The sequence below is a fragment of the Cynocephalus volans genome, chromosome 9, assembly GCF_027409185.1.
Source record: "Cynocephalus volans isolate mCynVol1 chromosome 9, mCynVol1.pri, whole genome shotgun sequence".
Classification (NCBI taxonomy): Eukaryota; Metazoa; Chordata; class Mammalia; order Dermoptera; family Cynocephalidae; genus Cynocephalus; species Cynocephalus volans.
Genome location: NC_084468.1, coordinates 75,120,736 through 75,144,191, shown reverse-complemented (window position 1 = coordinate 75,144,191; position 23,456 = coordinate 75,120,736). Strand labels below are relative to the sequence as shown.

Genomic DNA, 23,456 nt, shown 5'->3' with positions numbered 1-23,456 from the left:
TCATTTTAGATATTTATAGGCAGATAAAGTCTATTCAATGTGATTATAATTAGACTGATATTTTTTCAAGTGCATATAACAATATTTATGCATTCATGAGAATCAAAATTCAGAACACTGTTAGACCTTCTCTCAGAATTACTTTGAAAATAAGTTTGCCAACAAAATGAAATTTCATTACCTTGCAGCTGTATCTTATTTGTCTGTATGTACTTTTTTTTTTTTTTTTAAAGATGGTAAGGCAGACTTTATTCAAGGGGAGCCACAGCGATAGGTGTAGGACCACTGAGTGGGGTCTTGCAGTGGGGGAGAGAGATTGTACTCAATCTCCTATGTATATGTGCTTTTAACTCAAAATAGTATTACCTAGTTTGATCATCCCTTTAATCCACTAGAAAATCAGTGCACCTTGAAGATAAGAATGGTGAGCACCTCTACTGAAAGATGGTATGGATCCCTGAGTTAGTATATGGCCTCCCAAGGCCATTGATTTGAAACAACACTTAACTTATTTCAGATGTGAATGTTCGTATTCTAAGTAAGAAATAAATCACATTTTCTTAGCTTAAAAGGCAAAAGAACAAAGCACAGCAATTTTGTTTTGATTGTGCCTTTCCTTTAGCAACAAAGGGGCCTTGTGATTATGTCAGTACCATTTTTGTAAGTAAGTAATTTGAATGAAGACAGTTGAATTATTTTATGTAATCTACTTAAATCTGTATTTAAAAGAGGTGGATATACTTAACATATATCCTGATTTCATTAGTGCAGACCAGTACTGGAAATTGTTTTAGAATTTGGCACATTGAATTTCATGAACATGTTAGAAAGCCTTTATGAAGTAATTAAGTTTTAAAGAGAACATAATGCAATGAATGTGAAGATCAAAATACCTTATTACCACTTAAATTTTGTGTCACTACTATTCATGATCTTAGGTTCGTCTGCCTTTGTTGCCAGTTGATTTTCTTATGGGTGTTGTGGCAAAAGAACAGATTGTCAAACAAAATCTGAAATGTAGAGATTTACTGGATGAAGCAAGAAATTACCACCTTCATTTGAGTAGCAGAGCAGTACCTGACTTTGAATACTCCGTTCGGACTACTCCAAGGAAGCATACTGCTGGTAATTAAATTAGTCATTTTATTAACTCTCTCCCGGAAGTGTCTTTGTTGTATTTGAGGGTTTATGTGTGCCCAGACTTAATTGCAAGATAATTAGTATCTGATCACATTAAAGTAACAATTGACAGATAAAGTTTTATATATACATATTCATAGTTCTTTCTGTACATAATTTAAATAGTTTTACTGATTTGCCAATATTTTAAAAAGCCATAGCAAGTCCTATACACTCTGAAGAGCTTACTGAAATATCTCTTTTTCTGAGGTCTTTCCTGACTCTTCTAGGCAGAATTAGCTCCTGTCTTATTTGTACTTTTAGAGCACTTTATTTATTTATTTCATATGCCTTCAGCTCTTCAAAGACAGGTAAGTATTTTATTTAGGTTTGTATCCCTAATGCCAAGCATAGAGTGTGACACAATACACGTTTAAATATTTGTTTTCACATTTTACCAAATCAAAAGAAAGGCACTAAATATATCTAACATTTGTATAATGGACCATATTAAACTCTTAGAATCTAAAGCTTTTATATTTTAGGAGGCATGCAGTTTTACCTTTATTTGCCACAATTTTTAAACTTTATATTTTTCCCAGAAAATAGTTCATGTTCACTTAATTTTTGAAATATTTATAAAGAGTAACATATTTGGGGGATGAGAGAATATAAGTGAGGTCCAGAAATTCGTAAAGGGGAACTTTGAATAGAAATTTCCTACACATTTGCTGCTGCCTGATAGTTATCAAATTATGAGGTCTATGGAATAGCCTAAAAACAACAAAAGGCAATACCTGATTATGAATAGAATGGGCTTTTATCTAAGTAGCATAATGGAAGGCTGAAAGTCATACACTTGCCTATGAAGAAGTACATTTTCTAAATAGTTACTTTAACATGAGAAGGACTGTTACTTATTCTTCTTTTTTATAGGGTGATGTAAAGAATTAAATTTCTTTCTGGCGTGGAGAGTTTTTTTTCAATTGTGAATACTGTTTCAGAAAGTCAGGGTATTTGATGAAACTCCTATTCAAATTCAGATTTGAATTCAAACAGCATCTTAGCAGCTTAGGTAATATGCCAAAATATACTAGACACTTATATACATGATCTCTTACATGATTACAAGAACTTTATTTTAATAGATTTTATTGAAGGATTTGACCCTTATTGTGAAATAGATGGTGTTTTTCCATCTCATGGATGAGAAGACTAAGAATTAGAGAAGTTAAAAATAAGCTCAAGGCCACACAGAGAAATAGAGAAAGGATTTGTATCGTGACCTTTTTACTTCAGTTTTAGTTTTTTTCTTACATGACATGTTTCCAGTTGACCTATATAGCTGAAATACTAGTTTCCACTTAAAGAAAGTCTAATCAAAGATTAGGATTACATTCTGGGATTATAATTCCAGCTGTGCCATTAAACATCTGGAAATTTGGGGGCAAATTTCTTCATCTCTGTAGGCCTCCGTTTATTTATAAACAACTTGACTACATGATCTTTAAGTTCCAACTTTAAGTTTCTCTGACTTAAAATATTGAATTAGTTGGAAAAGAGCACAAGCAGTTCCAGTCATTCATTTATGCGTTCTTTCAGCAAACACTTTTTAAGTGCCTACCATGTGGCAAGCTCTGGGTTAGACATTAGAAATGCAAACACAAATAGAATATAGCCAGCCCTATTTTGGGAGAACTTGCAGTCTGGTCTAATGTGACAAACAAAAGGAATGGTTATTTTTACCTTGGAAGTGTCAGAAAAGGTTTTCTGGAGAAAGTAAACCTCAGCCTTAGTTTTGAATAGTTTTGAAATTTGAGAGAGAGAGGAAGGAAGAGACTGGTTTAGATCCAGGAAGGCCTTTATGCTGTGCTAAGGCCTTACCTTGTAAGTTAGTGATTCTCAAGGTGTGAGGGAAGGGATCACCCCCACACCAGCAGCATTAGCATTCACTTGGGAACTTGTTAGAAGTATAGATTCTTGTACCTACCCCAAACTACTGAATCAGAAACTCTGGGACTCAGGCCCAGGAATCTGTGCTTTATGCCCTCCAGGTGATTCTGGGTTTTTTTTTTTTTTTTTGGTAGCTGGCCTGTACAGGGATCTGAACCCTTGACCTTGCTGTTATAACACTGTGATCTACAGGCTGGCTGGTTAGCTCAGTTGTTTGGAGAGCAGCCTTATAACACCAAGGTCATGAATTCAGATCTCTGTACCAGCCAGCTACCAAAACAAAAAACAAAAAAACACTGCACTATAACTAACTGGTCTAACAAGCCAGCCCACCTCCAGGTGATTCTGAATCACAGTAAAGTGTTCATTTTTACATATTGTGGTAAAACACTTGTAACATAAAATTTTCCATTTTAAAAAGTTTTAAGTGTACAGTGGCGTTTACTAATGTTTTTGAGAACTGCTAATGTAGGTAATGGAAAGCTGTAGAAAGAACATCTTAATTAGATTACTCTGTAAATCTAAAAGCAAAAAGACTATTGAGTGATAAGAGAGGGACAGGATCTTGCAGTAGTGGGTAATACCTGATGAGGACCTGAATTAAGACAGTGGTAATGGGAATAGTGAGGGAAAGATAGGACACTGCAAGAAGAGGTTGTTTAGGTAGGCAAGGAGGGGAGATCCTTTTGAACATGTTGGAGTTGAGGTACCTGTGGGTCATTAAGTGGAAATGTGTCTTAAAAATATAGATTGGAAGGTATTATGATACAGATGGAATGTTAAACAAAAGTATGAACTTCTCCTGTGTGAGTGTAAAGTACGTAGTTCCCCTTATCCACAGGTGATACATTCCAAGACCCCCAGTAGGTATCTGAAACTGTGGATAGTACCAAACCCTGTATATGCTATTTTTTTTTCCTACACGTATGAGGATACTTCAAAAAGTTCATGGAAAAATAGGATTAAAAGATAATCCGTATCTTTCCACGAACTTTTTGAAGGTATCTTTGTACACACAGATGATTAAGTTAAGTTTATAAATTAGGAACAGTAAGAGATTAACAATAACTAATAATAAAATAGAACAATTTAAATAATATATTATAATGAAAGTTTTGTGAATGTGGTCTCTCCCTCTCTCAATGTACTGTAATATTTTTGGACCGTGGTTTACTGTGGATAACTGAAACCACAGAAAGTGAAACTGTGGATAAGTGGGGACTACTGTACATGCAAAGTAGGCTAAGCATGGAACATGGAAAACATCAAAAGAAGGAAAGATATGATTGGAGACAAAAGGAGACTTTGATATTATAGAAATCAAGAAAGTAAGGAGTTTCCCTAAAAACAGGGTGATCAGCATATCAAATGTTGCAATTGTGTTCAATAAGGAATTAACTCAGGAGTTGATTGGTTTTGTTATGACCTTAGCAAGAACAATTTTGCAGAGTGGGTGAGCGTATAAACCATGTTGTGATGAGATGCTAGCAAGCAGAGATAGCTAATGTACCTTATTCTTTGAAAAATTCAAATAAGGAGGGGGAAATTAGATTAGATTTCTAGTAACATAACAACATTGGATACTATCCAAATAATCCTTTTTTGCCATTACTCAAAATTTTGACTTCCTAAATATTTTTCCACTCTAATTTTAAAAAACTTAGCAACTGTAATTTTGATCTCTGTTTTGTGCTTGGACCTTTAGGTGTGCTGTTTTGTGTAGGTGGTCGAGGTGGATCTGGTGACCCCTTTCGCAGTATAGAATGCTATTCTATCAACAAAAACAGTTGGTTCTTTGGACCAGAAATGAATAGCCGGAGACGACACGTGGGTGTAATCTCTGTGGAAGGTAGGTTCATTATTGTTCACAGGAAGATGTGTTCATATCACATAATCACAGTGCTCTTTTGAAATATTTGAAATTTGAGAATTTCTGCCTTTATATAAGAAAATTGCTAAATTGTAAAATATTTTTTTAATATATCAGTAAAATATTTGGGTAGTGATTATTTACTTGCTTTATGCCTGCCCACAGATGCTCTGTATACAATCTGTTGCATATAGATGCATAACATGGAGTTGAATAACAGGGAAGAGGGCAATGGAGAGCTAAACTATTCTGAGTTATATTTGCAAAAAAATCCAACTAAGGAAAAATGTTTATTGAACCCAAATTATAAATACATATCAAATTTTAAATATATATCATCTAATATACCAATCTAATTATTATTACTGAAATTAGATTTTTTTTTTTTTACTCATTACTGATATGAATTAATTGTAGAACCATGGATAAATTGTTAGAATACTTTAAAAAATGACCTTTTGGGCCAGCCCGTGGCTCACTCGGGAGAGAGTGGTGCTGATAACACCAAGGCCCCAGGTTCAGATCCCATATTGGGATGGCCAGTTAGCTCACTGGGTGAGCATGATGCTGACAACACCAAGTCAAGGGTAAGATCCCCTTACCGGTCATCTTTTAAAAAAAAATAAAAATAAAATGTAAAAAGAAAAAAAATTAAAAATGACCTTTTTTCTGACTATTAAAGTATAAATGCTTTTCTTGAAAATGTAAAAACATTTTAATAAAAAAAGTAATCTAAACCCAAACACCCAGAAGTAGTTACAGTTAACGTTTTGGTATGTAATCTTTCCCATTTTTCTGCATGTGTTTTTGTTTGTTTCACTTAGAAAAAGTTTGATCAAATAGTATGAACAAATTTAAATTTTGTTTACGTAACATATTAAGACTGTTTTTCCTTTTATTAAACGTTCTTTGAAAGCAGGATTAGTGACTTCACTACTAAGTAAAAAAAGTTGGGAAATCTAAGGGGATAGTTTTTAAGCAATTAATAACTTCATGTAGACCAGCCCATTTAGTGGAAGATTACATTAATTTTCATTTGACTACTGAAATGACATTGATCATAATGTTGAACAAAATAGCAGTTGTTGAAAATTAATCATGACATTTTCATTATATATCATTTATATAAGTAACATTTAATATTATCTATTGTTTGGAATCAAATGAAAATACTTCTCTTGACAGGTAAAGTGTATGCAGTAGGTGGACATGATGGAAATGAACATTTAGGTAGCATGGAGATGTTTGATCCTCTCACTAATAAATGGATGATGAAGGCATCAATGAACACAAAGAGGTAGATAAGCATGAAAATTTCTTTTGAATTGATTATGGAAAATAAAGTTTCCTAAAATCGAAAGGCCTTTTTTTTTTTTCTGTTTCCAGAAACTTTACATACCACACATTTTGTTAAAGCATCCAAGATGATGCTTTGCGATAATTTTTAATATTATTTTTTAAGAATTAAAAGTAGAATCATGCTTTAGAGTACCATAATGGTAGTCACAGTTTTCACTTATACTTGAGCACTGGTACTTTTTTAACTTTTTGTTTTGAAATAATTTTAGGTTTTTCAGAGAAGTTGCAAAAATAGTAGCATTCCTGTGTACCAGTGGTTCTCAACTGAAGATGATTTTGCCCCCTCTGGGACACTTGGCAGTGTCTGGAGACATTTTTAGTTGTCACAGCTTGGTGGTGAGCTGGTTGCTTCTAGCATCTAGAGGGAAGAGGTCAGGGATTCTGCTAAAAATCCCACAATGCACAGGATAGCCCCTCACAACAAAGACTTTTCTGGCCAGTAGTATCAAGGGAGAGAAGCCTCACTGTATACCCTTCACCCAGCTTCCCATAATGTTAACATCTTACATAGCCATAGTACAATTATTGAAATTAGCATTGATACGATGCTGTTAATTTTCCCACACATTCTTATGCTTCTATTGGTTTCTCTTGTCTAATTGTAGTGGCTAATAATCTAATACAGTGTGAATAGTAGCAGAGAGAATAAGTGTTTCTGTCTTGTTCCTGATCTTAGTGGAAATGTCTCCAGTGTTCCTCTATTAAATAAGATACTGACTTTAGGACTAAGACATATACATTTTAAATGTTAAGAAAATATCTCAGTTTTTGTTTTCTTCAATGATTTTATCAGGATGAGCATTAATATCTTAAATTCTCATCTACAGTAAATTGAAATATATATTGATAAATGGATCGGTCTAAAGAGAAAATTTTTAGTAACATGACATTCAACATTTTTATTAATGACTTGAATATCAAGTTTTCAGATATCCTAAGGTGGAAGGCTAACTAATATCATGTGACCAAATCAAGATTCAAAAGACTAAGTAGACCAAATATACTCTAGGCAAAACCTAAAAATATTAAAATTGGGCTTATAGGTTAAAACCTGTTTTTTTAGGTATTTAAAAAAATCAACTACACCAGTACAACATGGTGGGAAATGAGGTTTGTGATTATTTTTCAAATGGAGAAAAGTGCCCTAACCAATATGAAACACAGCTCTTAAAAAAGTAAGAAAAAAAAAAGAAAAAAAAAAAGCAAATATAGTCACCTACATTCAAAGAAATGAAGCCTTTAGGTCAAGGAACATTTTAGTTGTATTTTTCTTTATGCTGATCTCTCCATATCCATAGCTATGGTCTCAAAGTAGGATACGTAACATCAGTTGGGGTATGGAAATAAAACATTAAACTATAAATGTTTAAAAATTTATTTTGGGTGGATATTTTACAATTAACATAGCCTATTAGTACAATTATATATGTTAATAATTTGAAAATGATTAAGGTATATTGGGGATGTACCACAATTGATTGTTGTGGTAAATGTGAGAGTGCTAACCTGGTATGCATGTAAGTAGGGACTAGCATAGATGAGTAAGACTTCAGAAAACCATGTTGTGTAAAAAATAGTTAAAAGGTTTTGATCTGGAGACAAGAGGTCTTAAAGGAATAACTAGATATTTTAAAAGGTGTATGTTGCTTTAGTAGGAAGGAATAAATATTATTTGTAATTCAGGATAATGGCAATGGAGCTGCTATAGTTTAAATGTCCCCCCAAAACTCATACTGAAGCTTGATCCCCCTTGGAATAGTATTAAGAGGGTGGGAAATCCAACCATGGTATTTCAAAGGTGTGGCCTTTGGGAGAGGGTTGGATTATGAGGGCTCTGTCCTCATGAATGATTAATGGATTAACAGATACATAGATTATCATGGGAGTGGCACTGGTGGCTTTATAAGGACGGCAAGTGAGCACATTTAGCATGCTAAGTCCCCTCACTATATAATACCCTGTACCATCTCAGGACTCTACAGAGTCCCCACCAGGAAAAAGGCCCTCACCAGATGTTTTCCCTGGACCTTGGACTTCCCAGCTGCCAAAACTGTGAGGAAGAAGTACTGGTTCCTACCAGTGACTGGAATTGTGTATGTCAGAAAGAGCACATATATTTTGCATCAAATAGGAGATTAAATTAGATTACCTGTTATTTGCCTTTTTCAAATTTAAAATTCAGCAAATAGAGTGAGGATTTCAAAGATTGAGCTTAATAATTTACATGAAACTAGATACTAGAATAGTTCTGCCTCTGTTTCAGAGTGAAAATATAATTGAGGAAGAGAGAAGAGGGCTATCTGAGTAAATATTGACATTGCTGCTTAAGAGTAGCTTTTTATAGAGAACAAAAATAAAAATATATCAACTTTATATTTATTAAAAGGAACAAACCAAAACAAAACCTGATTTCAGACATTGTGGCTTGTTTGGTTTGCAAACTGTAGCAACATTCTGTAAGAGTTAAAAATGCATTGTTATCAAAATGAGTAATTTTAAACTGAACTGCACATGGGGATTCATTGCCACCTGATTTTCTATTCTTGACTAATTTAACAAAGAGTTTTTAACTGGGTTTTCCTCGTGTGTTAAAGTATGAAAGATTAGATAGAAATGTGAGAGTTCTGAAGAAAAGAGGCTTTCAGTCTCATGAGAAAGAATTCTAGAGAGAGAAAAAAAAAACTAATCTTAAAATATGCTCTTAACTTCCCACTATCTACAAATGACATTTTAATACTTTAATAGGGCTTGATTTATACTACATGTTAACTATAAGTAGTTTAAATTTCAATACATGGGGCTGGCCCTTGGCTCACTCAGGAAAGTGTGGTGCTGATAACACCAAGGCCATGAGTTTGGATCCCATATAGGGATGGCCGGTTAGCTCACTGGGTGAGCGTGGTGCTGACAACACCAAGTCAAGGGTTAAGATCCCCTTACTGGTCATCTTTAAAAAAAAATTTTTTTCAATATATGGATTAAAATGGAGGAAAGGAATCCTAATGTACATTTTTAACTTTGCCTCTTTATCATGCTATTAAGCTGGTGTTTAGGCAAGGATTGAATGAAACTACTCTAGCAAAATACCAGTTGAATTTCTTTAATCCTTTAAAATATGCCCTGAGCATTTATAATACCTACCCAACTATATAAAAAATAATAGAAATACAATTATTTTGTCATATTTTTTGCTTATAATGTGTATTTCCTCAAATCATCTTTTCGGTGTGCATTTCAAGATAATTTTCACATGTAAAATATTCAGTTTTCTTTATTTTTTTCCCCACTTTTTCGTCTTTCTACTAAAATGGACACTGATAATTTTTCAAGCTGTGGTTTTATTGAAACTCATCGTCCTAAAAGAGCATGTTCAGGGTTTGATATATATAGACAGCAAAAAAAAGGTTTAATGCCCACAGCAAGACATGCCAAGTGGTGAAAGATACCACTTCATTTTCTAACAGCAATAAATAAGATAGCCAAAGTCCCTGCCTCTGTAAAGCTTACATTCTAGAAGGGAAGATACTAATAGAGGCATAATTATAAGGGCAATAATGTTAGTAGAGGGTGCTAGTAAAGTGGAGAAGATCTTGATGAAGTCCCATTTAACTTAAGATCTGAAGGAACTGAAGAATTTAACTTGGTTAAGTGGTTGTAGGTGGGGTAAGTGGGCGGGTTTAGAAGTTGAAGAGACTTCTAAAACCTCGAGGTCTCAGAAACTGCAAAGCTCTGTTAAAAAAAAAAGAAAAACAAACAAACAAACAAACCTGGAGGTGAAAGAGAGCAGAAAGCATGAAGTTCAGTATGGCTGAGAGATCAAGGGAAAAAGTATCAAGAAATAAGGCAGAAAGAGTAGGTAAAGGATGAGGGTCTTTCAGGATTGCCAAGGATATTTTATCTGGTGGACTTTCTAAAAAAAGTATATATACAATATACATTTAAATTTGTATGTGTGTGTGTGTGTGTGTGTGTGTGTGTGTGTGTGTGTGTGTGTGTGTGTGTGTGTGTGTGTGTGTGTGTGTATATAACGTACATTTATATATTTTTTAAAATTTAAATAGCAGGGGGATGACAGGATCAAATTTCTCTTTTCTAGAATCCTCTGTATACATGATAGAGGAGGGATTTGAGGAGGACCAGAGTGAAAACAGCCTGACAGACCAAAAAGGGTTATTGGAGTAGTCAGTTAAGAAATAATGGTGGCTTAGACTAAAGTGGTAGAAATTGAGGGAAAAGACTTATTTGAGAGATAGTTCAGAGGCATACAATCAATATGACTTCATGATAATTAGATGTGGGAAGTGAAAAGAACAATGAGGTAGAGGCAAGGACGATTCTTCAGTTTCTGGCTTAAGCAACTGGATGGCTAGTGGTGCAGTTTTCTGAAATAGGAAAAAGATGGTGTTACAGGGCACACTTAGCTCCTGGCTGAGGCTCCCCAAAATTGTTATCTAACTCACAGTTCCAGCTGCCTGCCCCCAGACAAAAAACAAACAATAGTCAAATGTTGGTGAAAATGTGTCAGGCTAAGTGACTACACCAATTGTATAGCTAGGCAATTCGTAACTAAAGCCAAAACGTTTCATTATTTTAGTTATACTAAGTTTTCCATTTGTATTGCAGGGCTAGGGGTTAGGGCCCACAGACCCTTCAAACCTGTTGTACAGACTGGATCACAGATCCCTCACATGCCAGACTGGGTCACCAAACCCCTCACACACAAGTCCATGCTCTAGATGACTGAGAAAGATCCCGGGAGCCATTGGCAGATGACACAAGCTCAGTCCTCTGCAGTAGCAGCAGCAGTGTTGGCCTCTCAGGGCATCCCAGGGGGTACTGGTGGCAACAGCCTCCAGCAGCAGTAGTGGCCTCCCCATGGCCTCCTGGGGGGCGGGAGCACCGTTGATCAGAGCCGCTCGTCCTTTATATTTACGTCCATAACCCAGGACACCTGGGCACACATGCACAATTACATTAGACAATAACCAAGGAACATCTGGGTGCACATGCATATTTATATCAAATGCTCGGGAAGATTCTGAACATCTAAGGGGCCTGGACCATTTTCCTTCACTTTCCCTACAAAATGGAAGCCAGCTTTTATTCAGGGATACCAGTGACCTGAGGAGAGATGTTGGGCTAACCCATCTCTCTAGTAAACCTGAAGAAGAACGGCTAGGCTAAAACCATCTCAAAGGGGTTTTTAAAGAGGGAGATGAGGGAATGGAATGTGGGAAAATGAAGAGCAGGAGGGAGGGGCATGTGAGCAGTGAGAGCTTCATGCAAAGAATCAGGTGCAAAGTGTTGCCAAAACTCCATCTGGTTTCTGTTACCATCTTTGCTGTTATCTCAGGTTCTGGGTAGTATGTGCAAGTCTGCAGCTTCGGGCTGGCTGGAAGACAACTTTACATTCATGTAAATAATGTCATCTTGCTCCATAACCAACATCCAAAATATCAAATAACCATGGGTAAAAAGGGAACTCAGAAAAATGCATACCAAGAAAAAAAAAACTGTCTTTTTAAAATTTGGTTACACCATAGGGCTGGCCCGTGGCTCACTTGGGAGAGTGTGGTGCTGACAACACCAAGTCAAGGGTTAAGATCCCCTTACCAGTTGTCTTTAAAAAAAATAAAATAAAATAAATAAAATTTGGTTACACCTTATGTAGTTTTAGGTCCCAATATGGCTTCAGTCTTGCTCACTCCAACAATGGGGAACAAGATTTGTCTAGTGATGGGGGTGTATTAGCTTTCTGTTACTGTGTAACAAACTACCACAAATTTAGCAACTTATAAAAACATCCATTTACTAGTTCACGGTCCTGCAGGTTTGCTGGATTTTCTACCTACCTGTCTCACAAGGCCAGAATCAAGGTGTTGGCTGGGCTAGGCTCTTATCTGGAGGCTCTGGGGGAAGAAGCTGCTTCCAACTTTGTTCAGGTTATTGGTAGAATTCAGTTCTTGGGGTTGTAGAACTAAGTTTCTCATTTTTACTGGCAGTTGGCTGACAGTCACTCTCGGGTCCTTTTCACATGTCCCCTACATTTTCCAACAAGCAATTGCATGCTAAACCCACCTTATTCTTTGAGTTTGACTACCATCTGGAGAAACCTCTCAGCTTTTAAAGGGTTATGTGATTAGATTGCGCCCTCCCAGGTAATCTCCCTTTTGCTGTGTAATATAGCATAATCATGGGAGTAACCATCAGGTGGTGAAGGTCATGGGCAAGAGGGGAGGGTATCTTAATATTCTGCCTACAACAGGGAGGTGGACAGTGAGTTTTATTGCAGATTAAAGTTGAGATTGAAGAGCCAGAAAGACAGATTTGAGATATAAATTGAACATATATGTCTGAAAATATATATTTGTTATAAATCTGTGGAAGGGATGAGATTGTTTAGGAAGAGAGAGTATAGAGTGATAAGAGGGCTTAGGACAGAGCCTTAGGGAACTTCATAATTTCATGATGGAATAAAGAAGGCACTGATAAAGGAAGCTGAAATGCCCCAGCCAGAGATGTAGGAGGGAACTCAAATGTGTGATGTCATGAAAATCAAGAGAAGAGAATTTTAAGGAGTAGGAAATAGCCAATGTTATCTGCTCCTGTGTTTTAGGAAGAGGGAGAATTATTTGGCATACTTCTGCCCTGATCTAACATCCTTATGTTCTAGAGAGCACGTGAGCGTGTTAACACACACCTGAAAACTTTTATAACCACAGTATTTTTTATAAGTCATAGCTTTATACCCAAGAGAAAAGAGGTTAAGACTGAAAATGAATGACAACATTAAGAATTTTTTCCTAGGATACTGTCAGTATGGAGCTGCTCAGTGGAGCAGCTGCTAGTAATGATAAAAGCTAATACTTACATAGCACTAGATATGGCCAGGCATTTTTCTAAGTGCTTTATGTATATTAACTCAGTATTAGCTGGGTCTCGGATGAAGCAGTAAGGTAGGAGCGATTTATAAAATACACTGCCTGGTATCCAAGTTAGTGATAGAGAATAGCTTTAGAATAGTTCAACTTTTGATTGCTGCAATGTGTTTTTTAAGAAATTGAGGTAATTTTTTTCTGTTCAGCATTAAATGAATTAGATTTTAACATGTGTCTCTTCCTTTCAAAGAGAAATAAATGCCCTTCAGAAATAAAGCAGTGTGGTTGTTCTCAGTGCAGTGGTGTTTACAACTGATTGATCACAACCAGTTACAGATTTTTTTTGTTCGTTCTGCACTTCCACTGCTTTATTTGACTAGCCTTAAAAAAAAAAAAAAAACCAGCAGTGGGGTGTAAAGCTTATAATATAAAAATTAATGTTCTTTTGTGTCGTATAATGAAACCTTGCAACAAAACAAGCTTTGCAATTACATGGATTCAAAAGTGAGATTGGTTTCTGACCTCCACAGCAAACCATCTCTGTCAACTCATTAACCTCTCAATTTGCAACTGTGTATTTTACTAATTGAATATTTTGGTTTCCTCAATACTATTATGTTGGGTTTTACTTTATTATTTGATAAGAGTTTAAAGTAGCCTGTATAGGCTATGCTCTGTACAATTTCAGGGTGAACTATTCCCATAAAATTGCAGAGTTTGGCACCTCTGTAACCATCTATTCAGAAGCTTTGATAAATCTGAAAATAATGGAAACAAACCATACTATTTGGAGATTAACATAATAAATGATTTGCATTAGTACAATTTTTTTTGCTACTTTTTTCCGGGAAATAAACCCAGATGCTAAAGTGTGTTTTATTGTCTTTTCAGGCGAGGAATTGCCTTGGCCTCCTTAGGAGGCCCAATTTATGCGATCGGAGGGTTAGATGACAATACTTGCTTTAATGATGTGGAGAGATATGATGTAGAATCTGATCAGTGGAGTACAGTGGCACCAATGAATACTCCCCGTGGAGGAGTTGGCTCTGTGGCTCTAGTAGTAAGTTATATGACAACTTGCCTGTTGAATTGCATTGCATCATATTCGTAATCAAATAAGGAAAGGTCTGATCTATTCATATCACCATTATGCAGATATTGATTATATACCATTTTATTTCATGAAATACTGCTTTCTTGCACATTTCAGGCTACCATTAGGACAATATATAAATCAACTCAAAATCTAATGTACTTTGTTTGTTTTTCTTCATTTAGAACCATGTTTATGCAGTAGGTGGCAATGATGGAGTAGCTTCTTTATCTAGTGTGGAGAGATATGATCCACATCTGGATAAGTGGATAGAAGTTAAAGAAATGGGTCAACGAAGAGCAGGCAATGGAGTTAGTGAGCTTCATGGTTGCTTATATGTTGTTGGTGAGTGGATGGTATTTCTCTAGTTTAATATATCAATATACAATGACAAGTGTCATAAAACAGCACAATAACAAATTATATTGCATTTAGCCTTAACCACTCAAGGAATTCTCAGGAATCAGTCCTAAGACTGTTTTTGAATCCTTAAGGTTCGCATTCATGATTTTTTGTTTAAATCTTAATTTTTCATGTTTACAACTTCTACCTTTTCACATTTTCCTGAGAGTTGCAAATATACCTAAAGTAGGGGACTACATTAAATAAGATACATGTTTTTAACTGTAAGTACTCAAGTTGAATGTGTTTTGGTAAAATGAAACTTAGAAGGTCTAAGACATGTTTTTCTCAACTTCATTTCCAGAGAGGTTATGTTGAATACTTTCAGTAAGCCAGTAGATATTTCATATGAATAAAGGCTATGTCAATCTTTATATTGCTTTTAGACTTACTTGCAGAATAGGAAAGAACATTAGAGCAGTGCTTTCTCAAATGTTAATATACATATGAATAATCTGGAAATCTTGTTATACTGAAAAGGAGGGGCCCAGATTCTATGTTTCTATAATTCCCAAGTGATTTCAATGCTGTTTCAGGTCCACTCAACACACATCCAGTAGCAGGGCTTTAAATTATATGAAATGGGAATAATAATGCCTATCTTTCACAGTTGTTTCAAGAATCACAGGTAATACATGTTAAATATCTCAAACTGTGTCTGGCACTTTGTAGTTACCCAATAAACAACTAGCTATATTGTGATTAGTAATCTCTTCTTTTATAGAGGAGGAAGAGTTCAAAGAGGTTGTCACTAGCATATGTCACACTTATATACATTGATATAAATTGTGCTGTGTAACAACAATGCTTGATAATGTGAGTGGTATATTGTTAGCATTTAAATATCTGCAGGGAGAAGTAGTCAGAGACTCAGAGATGAATTATTTACTCATAGTCACATGCCTAAACAAGTGACAGAGCTGGAATTTGAACTTGGGTCTATGTGAATCCAAAGTTTTTACAGTACACTGTTGCTACCTCTCACAGATCCCTATCTACCATTGGGATTGATATATGTTATATGTCAATAGAAGTATTGTTGTTGCTATTACTTGCTAAATCTTCTTGGTTCTTATAGTTAGAACAGACATGGTTAAAATAAGAATGACTCAGGTTGAAAAAAATCCTCTTGGTCATTCAAGCCCTACCTACAATAGGTACAACCAATTTGAATAAGAAAAAGTTGAAGGTATGAGGAGGTCTAACAACCTAATTGCATTTTGCATTTTCTATTCCTCTGCTTTAAATTCTTTATTATTATAAATTTATGTGCATTATCTAGGGAAATGTTAGGGGTACCAGTAAAAAAGAAAGCTATGAAAAATAAAATTATTCAAAACTTAATCCTATATATTAGCATGAGCAATAATTAAAACTAAATCATTTATTACAATGAAAAATGTTTTATATCATGGTTGTGGTGGTGATGACATTTGTCAAAATTTATCAAATTATACACATAAAATTGGTGAATTTTATTTCAGTTAATTTAATACAGTTAAACCCACTGGAAAAGTTGACTCAATCTTTTTTCCTGACCTTATGTTTAACTATACTAATCATAATATTAACACTTCCTGTTCTCAGAAAAGTAGGCTGAGTGACCAAAAAGAGCTATTATTAATTTCGGCATGGAACATAAAGAGAGACACTTATTTTTAAAGAAAGAGGCACTGTTAAACAGTCTCTATATTTAACCCTCAGGAATACATTACATTGTTAGAATGATCTAAAGAAAGGACTGTCGTCATCTAGTGTAGCAGGAAGATGTAGTTTTGGCAAAAATTGGTGAGAATTAAATCATAGCCCACCATCTCTGTAATTATGATGGCAATAATAGTATTAAGGGAAACAATTGGAAAACTTTAACTTATATCTAGATGACTGCTGTGATTTAGTGTAGTTTATTCTTTTCTCAAGCCTTTTTACTGTTTAAAAATATAATACACACAGAGAGAAGGAATCTCAGTGCTATCTTGCTCACCCCTAGGAGGCTAAGGACAAATTATATGAACGTTGGTGCTTTTTTTTTTCTTTTTTCCTAAATTAATCTGCTTAGATACAAGGACTCCAGTTTTTCCCACTTTAAGATTTTAAATTCTGGTATTGAGATAAAGTACCTCTCAAATTATCTTCAGTCGAATTGTAGATAATGTCTAATAGTAGTTGGTGATGGTGGTAGATAGGTGTTAGGATGAATTTTTTTCCTAATTTTCTCTATAAACCATTCCAAAATGGTTTTAAAAGATGGGTTATAGAAGCTATTGATTGGGAACTTAGTAGTTAATCTCTATGAAATGCAATGCTATTTTAAACATATTTCTTTGTGTAGGTGGTTTTGATGATAATTCTCCTCTGAGTTCGGTTGAGCGGTATGATCCTCGAAGCAACAAGTGGGATTATGTGGCAGCTCTTACCACTCCCAGGGGTGGAGTGGGGATCGCAACAGTGATGGGCAAAATCTTTGCAGTTGGTGGTCATAATGGCAATGCATACTTAAATACAGTAGAAGCATTTGATCCAGTGCTGAATAGGTAATTTGCATGTTTTCTCTGTGCTTTAGTGGTATCTTCTGAAAACAGATTACTGCAGTGTTAAAATACTTCTAGTTGTAGTTGTTAATACAAAACTTTGGGATATCTTATCTCCCCCTGGAAGCTAACTATCTTTCAAAACCAGTCCTACAATAGGGAATTTTTGTCTTCGGTTGGTATTTTGAGTAAAGTAAATCATGCTTTGTTTTCAGGTGACATTCTTTCTCTTTTCAGGTGGGAGCTTGTTGGATCTGTGTCTCACTGCAGAGCTGGAGCAGGCGTAGCTGTGTGTGCCTGTTTAACTAGCCAAATTCGAGATGTAGGTCATGGATCCAGTAATGTGGTTGATTGTATGTGACCTGAGTTCCAACCACCAACAATTACATATCCACCAACCGTACATAACAATCCACATAACCACCAATCATACCTGACAGGCAAGAAAGACAAGATACTGATATGACCACCTTTTAACTACAACTAGAGTCTTACTTAAATGTTAACTGTTGTATTGTGATGAAGTACAATTTTGGAATGGTAGCTGTAGTATTATTGTAATAAAGTTAAATTTGTTACTTCCTATTAGCAAGTAATGTCTAACTTGAAAGCATACCTGCTCTGAAAAAATGTTTAAGGTAGTTAAATGTTAATATGTTGTGTTTTTTTGGATGAATCAAAATGTAACTTGTTGAGTTTTACCTTTCTTTTGCCTAAAGGTAGTAACTTCAGGCAGTGGATTTTTCCTACAGGGGAGATTAGAACCTATTCATCAACACAAGGACACATAAGAAACCTGTTCCTTTTGAGGATCATATATACTTGGTGCTGATGAATGTATTATGCCTTGCTTTTTATCTAGGTGTTGGTTTTTCACTTTCTTAGATATTTACAGAAGAAGAAATAATGTTTTGTCTTTCTGAGTGCTACTTGGCTGCATTTTCAGAAGCTCGTAGGAGTGCTATATGAGAAGCTCTTAATTTCAGTTTGAATTGCTAGGACACTAAAAGACCTAGCTGTGCTAATTCCATCTGAAAGAGTCTACAATTTTATTTTTTCATCTCATGCAAAAAGATTTGCTTTATAATAAGCAAAAAGTGAACTAGAGGAAAGATGAGAGAAAGCTTTAGATCTGATGTTATTCTCATCCCCAGTTGAGAGATCTTGAGAAGTAGTAGTGTAGATTATTGTGCATGACTTCCTAATAAGGGGAATCTGAAAATACTGTTAACTCCTTTCTTTGATTTAATCATTTCATTTTGAACCCAAGATTTTTTATCTTTTTATTTTGCTGTGTGCCACCATCCTGGTTTTTCTGACCATACAGAATCTGGATTTATTAATTATCAGAAAGTTAATACATTTTTATAAAAACCTTTTATAGACTATAACTTACCAATTAATTCAAGTCTATCATTAAGCAATAAAACATATTGTTGGTAAAAACAGAGAAAGATTGAAACTACTGTTTTTCTCATTATATTTAATCCCCTCTGGTATATTTATTGAAATTTAATTAAAAATATTTTTACACATTAATTTTAAGCTGGAATATTGATGCATGTAATGATTTAACAGCTCTTCATGGTTTTAACCAGCATTATAAAATGACCTATTCATTATATGTATATATTTTTATAAATATTTATTAAGAACATTAAAATATCCTATTTTGTATTTGCAGTGTAGTTCGGCACCACTCTTCCAGGCTTTCCTAAATTTTCCTTTAGTCATGTCTTAGAATTTATTGTAGTTCACCGTTGGTCAATTACTTGTTTCACAAGGAAGCTGGGGCAGTGAAAAACACTTCCCCCATCCATCCAGTCCTGAAGTTCATTGACTAATAGCTCATATGGTCCTCATTAAATGGGATTCTGGACTTGTCAGTACAGTGGGGTGGAAAGCCATGTTACAAAAGCCAACACTTATTGGGAATATCAAACCAGAAAAAGAAAAAAATTTAAGAGGGTTTAGGCTGGCAGATAGATAAAAGTCTTTTAGGAAGCAGATTTAAGAGTTCCCAAATTGTGCTGTTTTTCCTACTAACAACCTGTGGGAAAGTTCATAAGTCATTGCTGGATCTGAAACAGTGTTCCCTTGTATAACTATAACTACATTTCAGTCAATCCCAAAAGCATTGAACTCTACTATACGTACTAGACTGGCTCAACTGGCTGGATGTGGAAAATAAGTCTCAAAATCTGGCTTCAACTGTCTGTTTCTCATGTCTAATTGAATTCTTGTATTATAATGCTTGTCTAGGTATGGTTACTAGTATGTTTGTTATATTTATTTTTTGTAAGGGGAGGAACTTATTATTATTTCCTAAGATTATTTAAAATGTTTTTTAAAACATATTTCTGCCTTTATTGTGTGTATAGATTTGGGGAGCATAATGACATTTCCATTTCCGGTTTTTACTATTCAGTGATCATCTAACATATTTAGTTGGTACCCTGGCAACCCATAAAATATGAAATACTGATAGGGAAAGTGAAGTAAAGGGAACATGGGGCTGTCTTACATTATGTATGGGCAGTCAGAAGCACAGCAATGAAGGGCCTGAGAACAGTATGAAAAGATAAGTAGCAGAATCAGTATGTACACTTTCTTTAATGGACAAAAACACATTCTTTGTGATATGAAATGAAAATCAGTCTGAAGGAATCATGCAGTTGGAAGGTGATTATATTCATTAAAATGAAAAGATGAAATATTCAAAGATGGCTACTTTATTGTGAGGCCAGTCACTTTAACCTCAGATGTTAACAGCACCAACCAAAAAGTGATATAAAATAGAGCTAAAATATTGAAATTGGAAATGGAAAAAAGAAACAAATTTATATATTATCGCTTCAAGAAATAGTTCTAGGTGCTTTTGTGTGATTCTCCCATTTAGTCATTAAAGCCACTGCTTTGCAACATTGCACTGCCACTTTAAAAACAAATTACTTAGGGCTGGCTCATGGCTTACTTGGGGAGAGTGTGGTGCTGATAACACCAAGGCCACGGGTTCGGATCCCTATAGAGGGATGGCCGGTTAGCTCACTTGGGAGAGCGTGGTGCTGACAACACCAAGTCAAGGGTTAAGATCCCCTTACCGGTCATCTTTTAAAAATAAATAAATAAATAAATGAAATAAAAACAAATTACTTGGCATTGTTTTTGACTAATTTCACTATATTCTTATGTAACTAGTTGATTATTTTTTACATTTTGAATAAACTTTGTACTCCCTATAATGAGTATTATTCATTCTCTTAATCACCAAATGAAAACTTTGAACTTACAATGCTGTTAAATGCCTATATAAGGGATTGTTGAAATTACATAAACTACTCTTGCAAATGGGAAACTTGAGAATTTCTTTGTTTCTTTTTTCTCTGTCTTGTATGATAAAAAGACAATGCATTCAGAATCTAATTCATGTTTTATAAGTTAAAAATGTTTCTATGGTTTCTCATACCAGACTTTTAAAGAAGTTATTATTGGGATGTCACTGGCTATGTCTCTTTCCTGCTCATGTGAAATTACAAGTAGCAATAAAACTTCTCTATAATATTTTCTTAAAACTATTTATAAATTTGTGTTGTAATACTTCAGCAAATCAAAATACTAAATAATCAAGTATGTAACCAGGTACCGATATTAGAGTTGGAGTCACATCAGTGCTATTTATTAATTCAAAATATATTGTACATATGAGGGTACTTTTTAAAAAGTTGTTGGGAAAATAGAACTAAAAGATAATAGTAACCTTTCCACGAACTTTTTGAAGACCCCTCATATGCATTATTAACAGGAACTTCTTTCTATATGGTCTGTGCAGCTTTGCTTCTCTATTTGATCGTTATAGAATCTTTTTAACAAAAAATTTTTTATTGTAACATTGATTGTACATATCTGTGGGGTACAGTATTGAAGAATCTTATTGAAATGATATAATTATTTATTTTTCATCCCTCAAATACAAACTTGATTTAAGTAGGTTGGCTATAATATTTTTCTCCTTATATGAAGGATTTTTATGTTTAATTGAAAATAGGAAGTTTTTTGTTTCCCTTACAAAAGTTAAAGTTTAAGGGCAACTGATGTTAAGTAGTTTCACTAATCTTAAGCAGTTGTCTCTTCAGTAATTTCACACTTGTGCTATATAGAAATTAAACTCTTTATGTATTAAGACGAATGTTGTCCTTCCAAGTAGCAACCTCACAAAAGTGTAACTTTTTTTTAAAGTGTTGCCATTGCTAAAAACTTTTCAGAACTTCATCTTTGAAAATAGCTTGAAGGGTCCATTTGTAAGTCACTCAAGTCTTATCATAGACATTAATTTTGACCAGAATCTCAACTTGACCTGTGTATTTTTATTCATCAGACATTATTCAAAATATTTTACATATATTTCCCTGGGTAAAATCTGCCCTCAAAGAATTAAGGTTTTTCCTCCTCTGGTAAAAATTATTTCAAAAATAAACAGTTCCGATGAAAGATTTCTAAAATAGTAACCGCAGTGAAAGAAGTGTATAGCCTCTTTGAAGAGCAGCTTTATTTGAATGCAAAAATTCAGATGTGGGTTTTTTTTTTTTTTTTAACAAGTCACTTTTCCATTATCTTAGTGGTTGAGGCTAAATTCAATCTACCTGAACAAACTTTTTTGAGTAATAGTCATGGGGAGTATGAACTATCCTTTTGAAAATGTGTCATCTGCACCAGTCACTTTATATGAGGGCACTTCTTCAGAAAGTTCATGAATAGATTCATATTATCTTTTAATTCTATTTTTCTATGAACTTTTTCAAGTACCCTAGTAACAAAGGTAATAACATTTTTTGATCTTTACAATAATTTGACATTTTACAGTTAGAAAACATAGGTTTAAAGACATTAATTAACTTGTCCAAGATCCACAGCTAATCAGTGGTTGACCATTATCATTTTGACTGAAAAAATCAACTGTTCCACCTATACAAGCTATACCTCTGCTTTCACAAGGTAATTTAAGGAAAGATTTTCTTTTTCATAGTCTCTTCTTGGCAATATAAAAGTATTCGGGCGACTATATTTCTGTATGTAATATTTGATACGTATATGAAAATATATGCAACATGGAGTTAGAAAGCATAATAATAAAACACTTATGTATCCACCCACTAATTAAGAACTAGAATATTTCTATTAACCCTATCTTTGTGTTCCTTCTTAATTCCAATTCCCTGCCTTCTCCCCAGCAGCAACCACTGTCTTGAATCAGTCATTGCTCTTTTCTTTTTGTTTTTACACATAGCCATATATTGTTTACTTTTGTTTGTAAGTTTTATAAAAAATGGTATAATACTGTATGTAGTCTTATGTAATTTGATGTTTTCATTCAGCAGATCGTTTTTACAATATATGTTTCTGGGTATAGTTTTCTTTTTTTTTTTTTTACTTTTACAAACAATGCTAAAATGAACATTCATCTACATTTCTTATGTATTCTTTATATATTATAAATTCATATATATTTCTTGGTGTGCATGTCCAAGAGTTTCTTTAGCATATATACCTAGAAGCAGAGTTGGTGGTTTATAAGGTATGTGTCTGATCAGCTTTATAAAAGTTTTATAAGATAATGCCAAGTAGTTTGCCAAAATGGTTGTCCCAGTTTACAATATGATTTCTTGTTCACTTGCTATTGTAAAACCTAATTTCTTGCCAATCTGGTAGGTGTGAAATGGTATTCTATTGTGGCTTTAATTTTCATTTCCCTGATTATTAATAAGTTGAACATGTTTTCATGTTTATTAGTCATTCCTGTTCTGTAAAATTCTTCTTGATGTCTTCTGTTCATTTTTCTGTTTTTTCTCTTATTTAACTGAGTTCTACATAATATTCAGGATACTAATTTTGTTTATTTTTTGTTGCACATATCTCCCCGTTTGTGGCTTATTTTTCACTTTGGTTTTTTTTGTAAACAAAATTTCTGAATTTTGCTATATTCAAGTGAATCTTTCTTGTGTCTTAAGGTGGTTTCTCAAACTAAGTTCATAGGTGCTTTAGTTTCTTCTAAAAATATAATTGTCTCAGATACGTCTTTAGTCCACCTGGAATTGATTTGTGAATGTGCAAGACAGATAAAGAATTTTACTTTTTTGCTATGTAGATAACCAATTTTCTCTGCACCGTTCTTTGACTAATCCCACCTTTACTTGGAGACTTGAGCTACATGGCAAATTTCCATGTAAGGAAATGTGTACTTTGGGACTTTGTTT

General features: G+C 34.3%; 1 protein-coding gene across 6 annotated transcripts in view; it reads left to right on the top strand.

Moving 5' to 3' along the window:
- The window catches only part of KLHL8 (kelch like family member 8), a 48,031-nt gene extending 29,341 nt beyond the window's left edge, over window positions 1–18,690 (top strand). For all 6 annotated transcript variants that reach the window (XM_063108100.1, XM_063108102.1, XM_063108101.1 and 3 more), the window contains 7 exons: window positions 939–1,125; window positions 4,778–4,921; window positions 6,128–6,239; window positions 14,071–14,239; window positions 14,458–14,617; window positions 17,007–17,208; window positions 17,443–18,690. In XM_063108100.1, coding sequence (XP_062964170.1) covers window positions 939–1,125; window positions 4,778–4,921; window positions 6,128–6,239; window positions 14,071–14,239; window positions 14,458–14,617; window positions 17,007–17,208; window positions 17,443–17,566 — 1,098 coding nt within the window. In that variant the 3' untranslated portion in view covers window positions 17,567–18,690. The remainder of the gene's footprint in view (window positions 1–938; window positions 1,126–4,777; window positions 4,922–6,127; window positions 6,240–14,070; window positions 14,240–14,457; window positions 14,618–17,006; window positions 17,209–17,442) is intronic.
- Window positions 18,691–23,456: the final 4,766 nt, after the last annotated feature.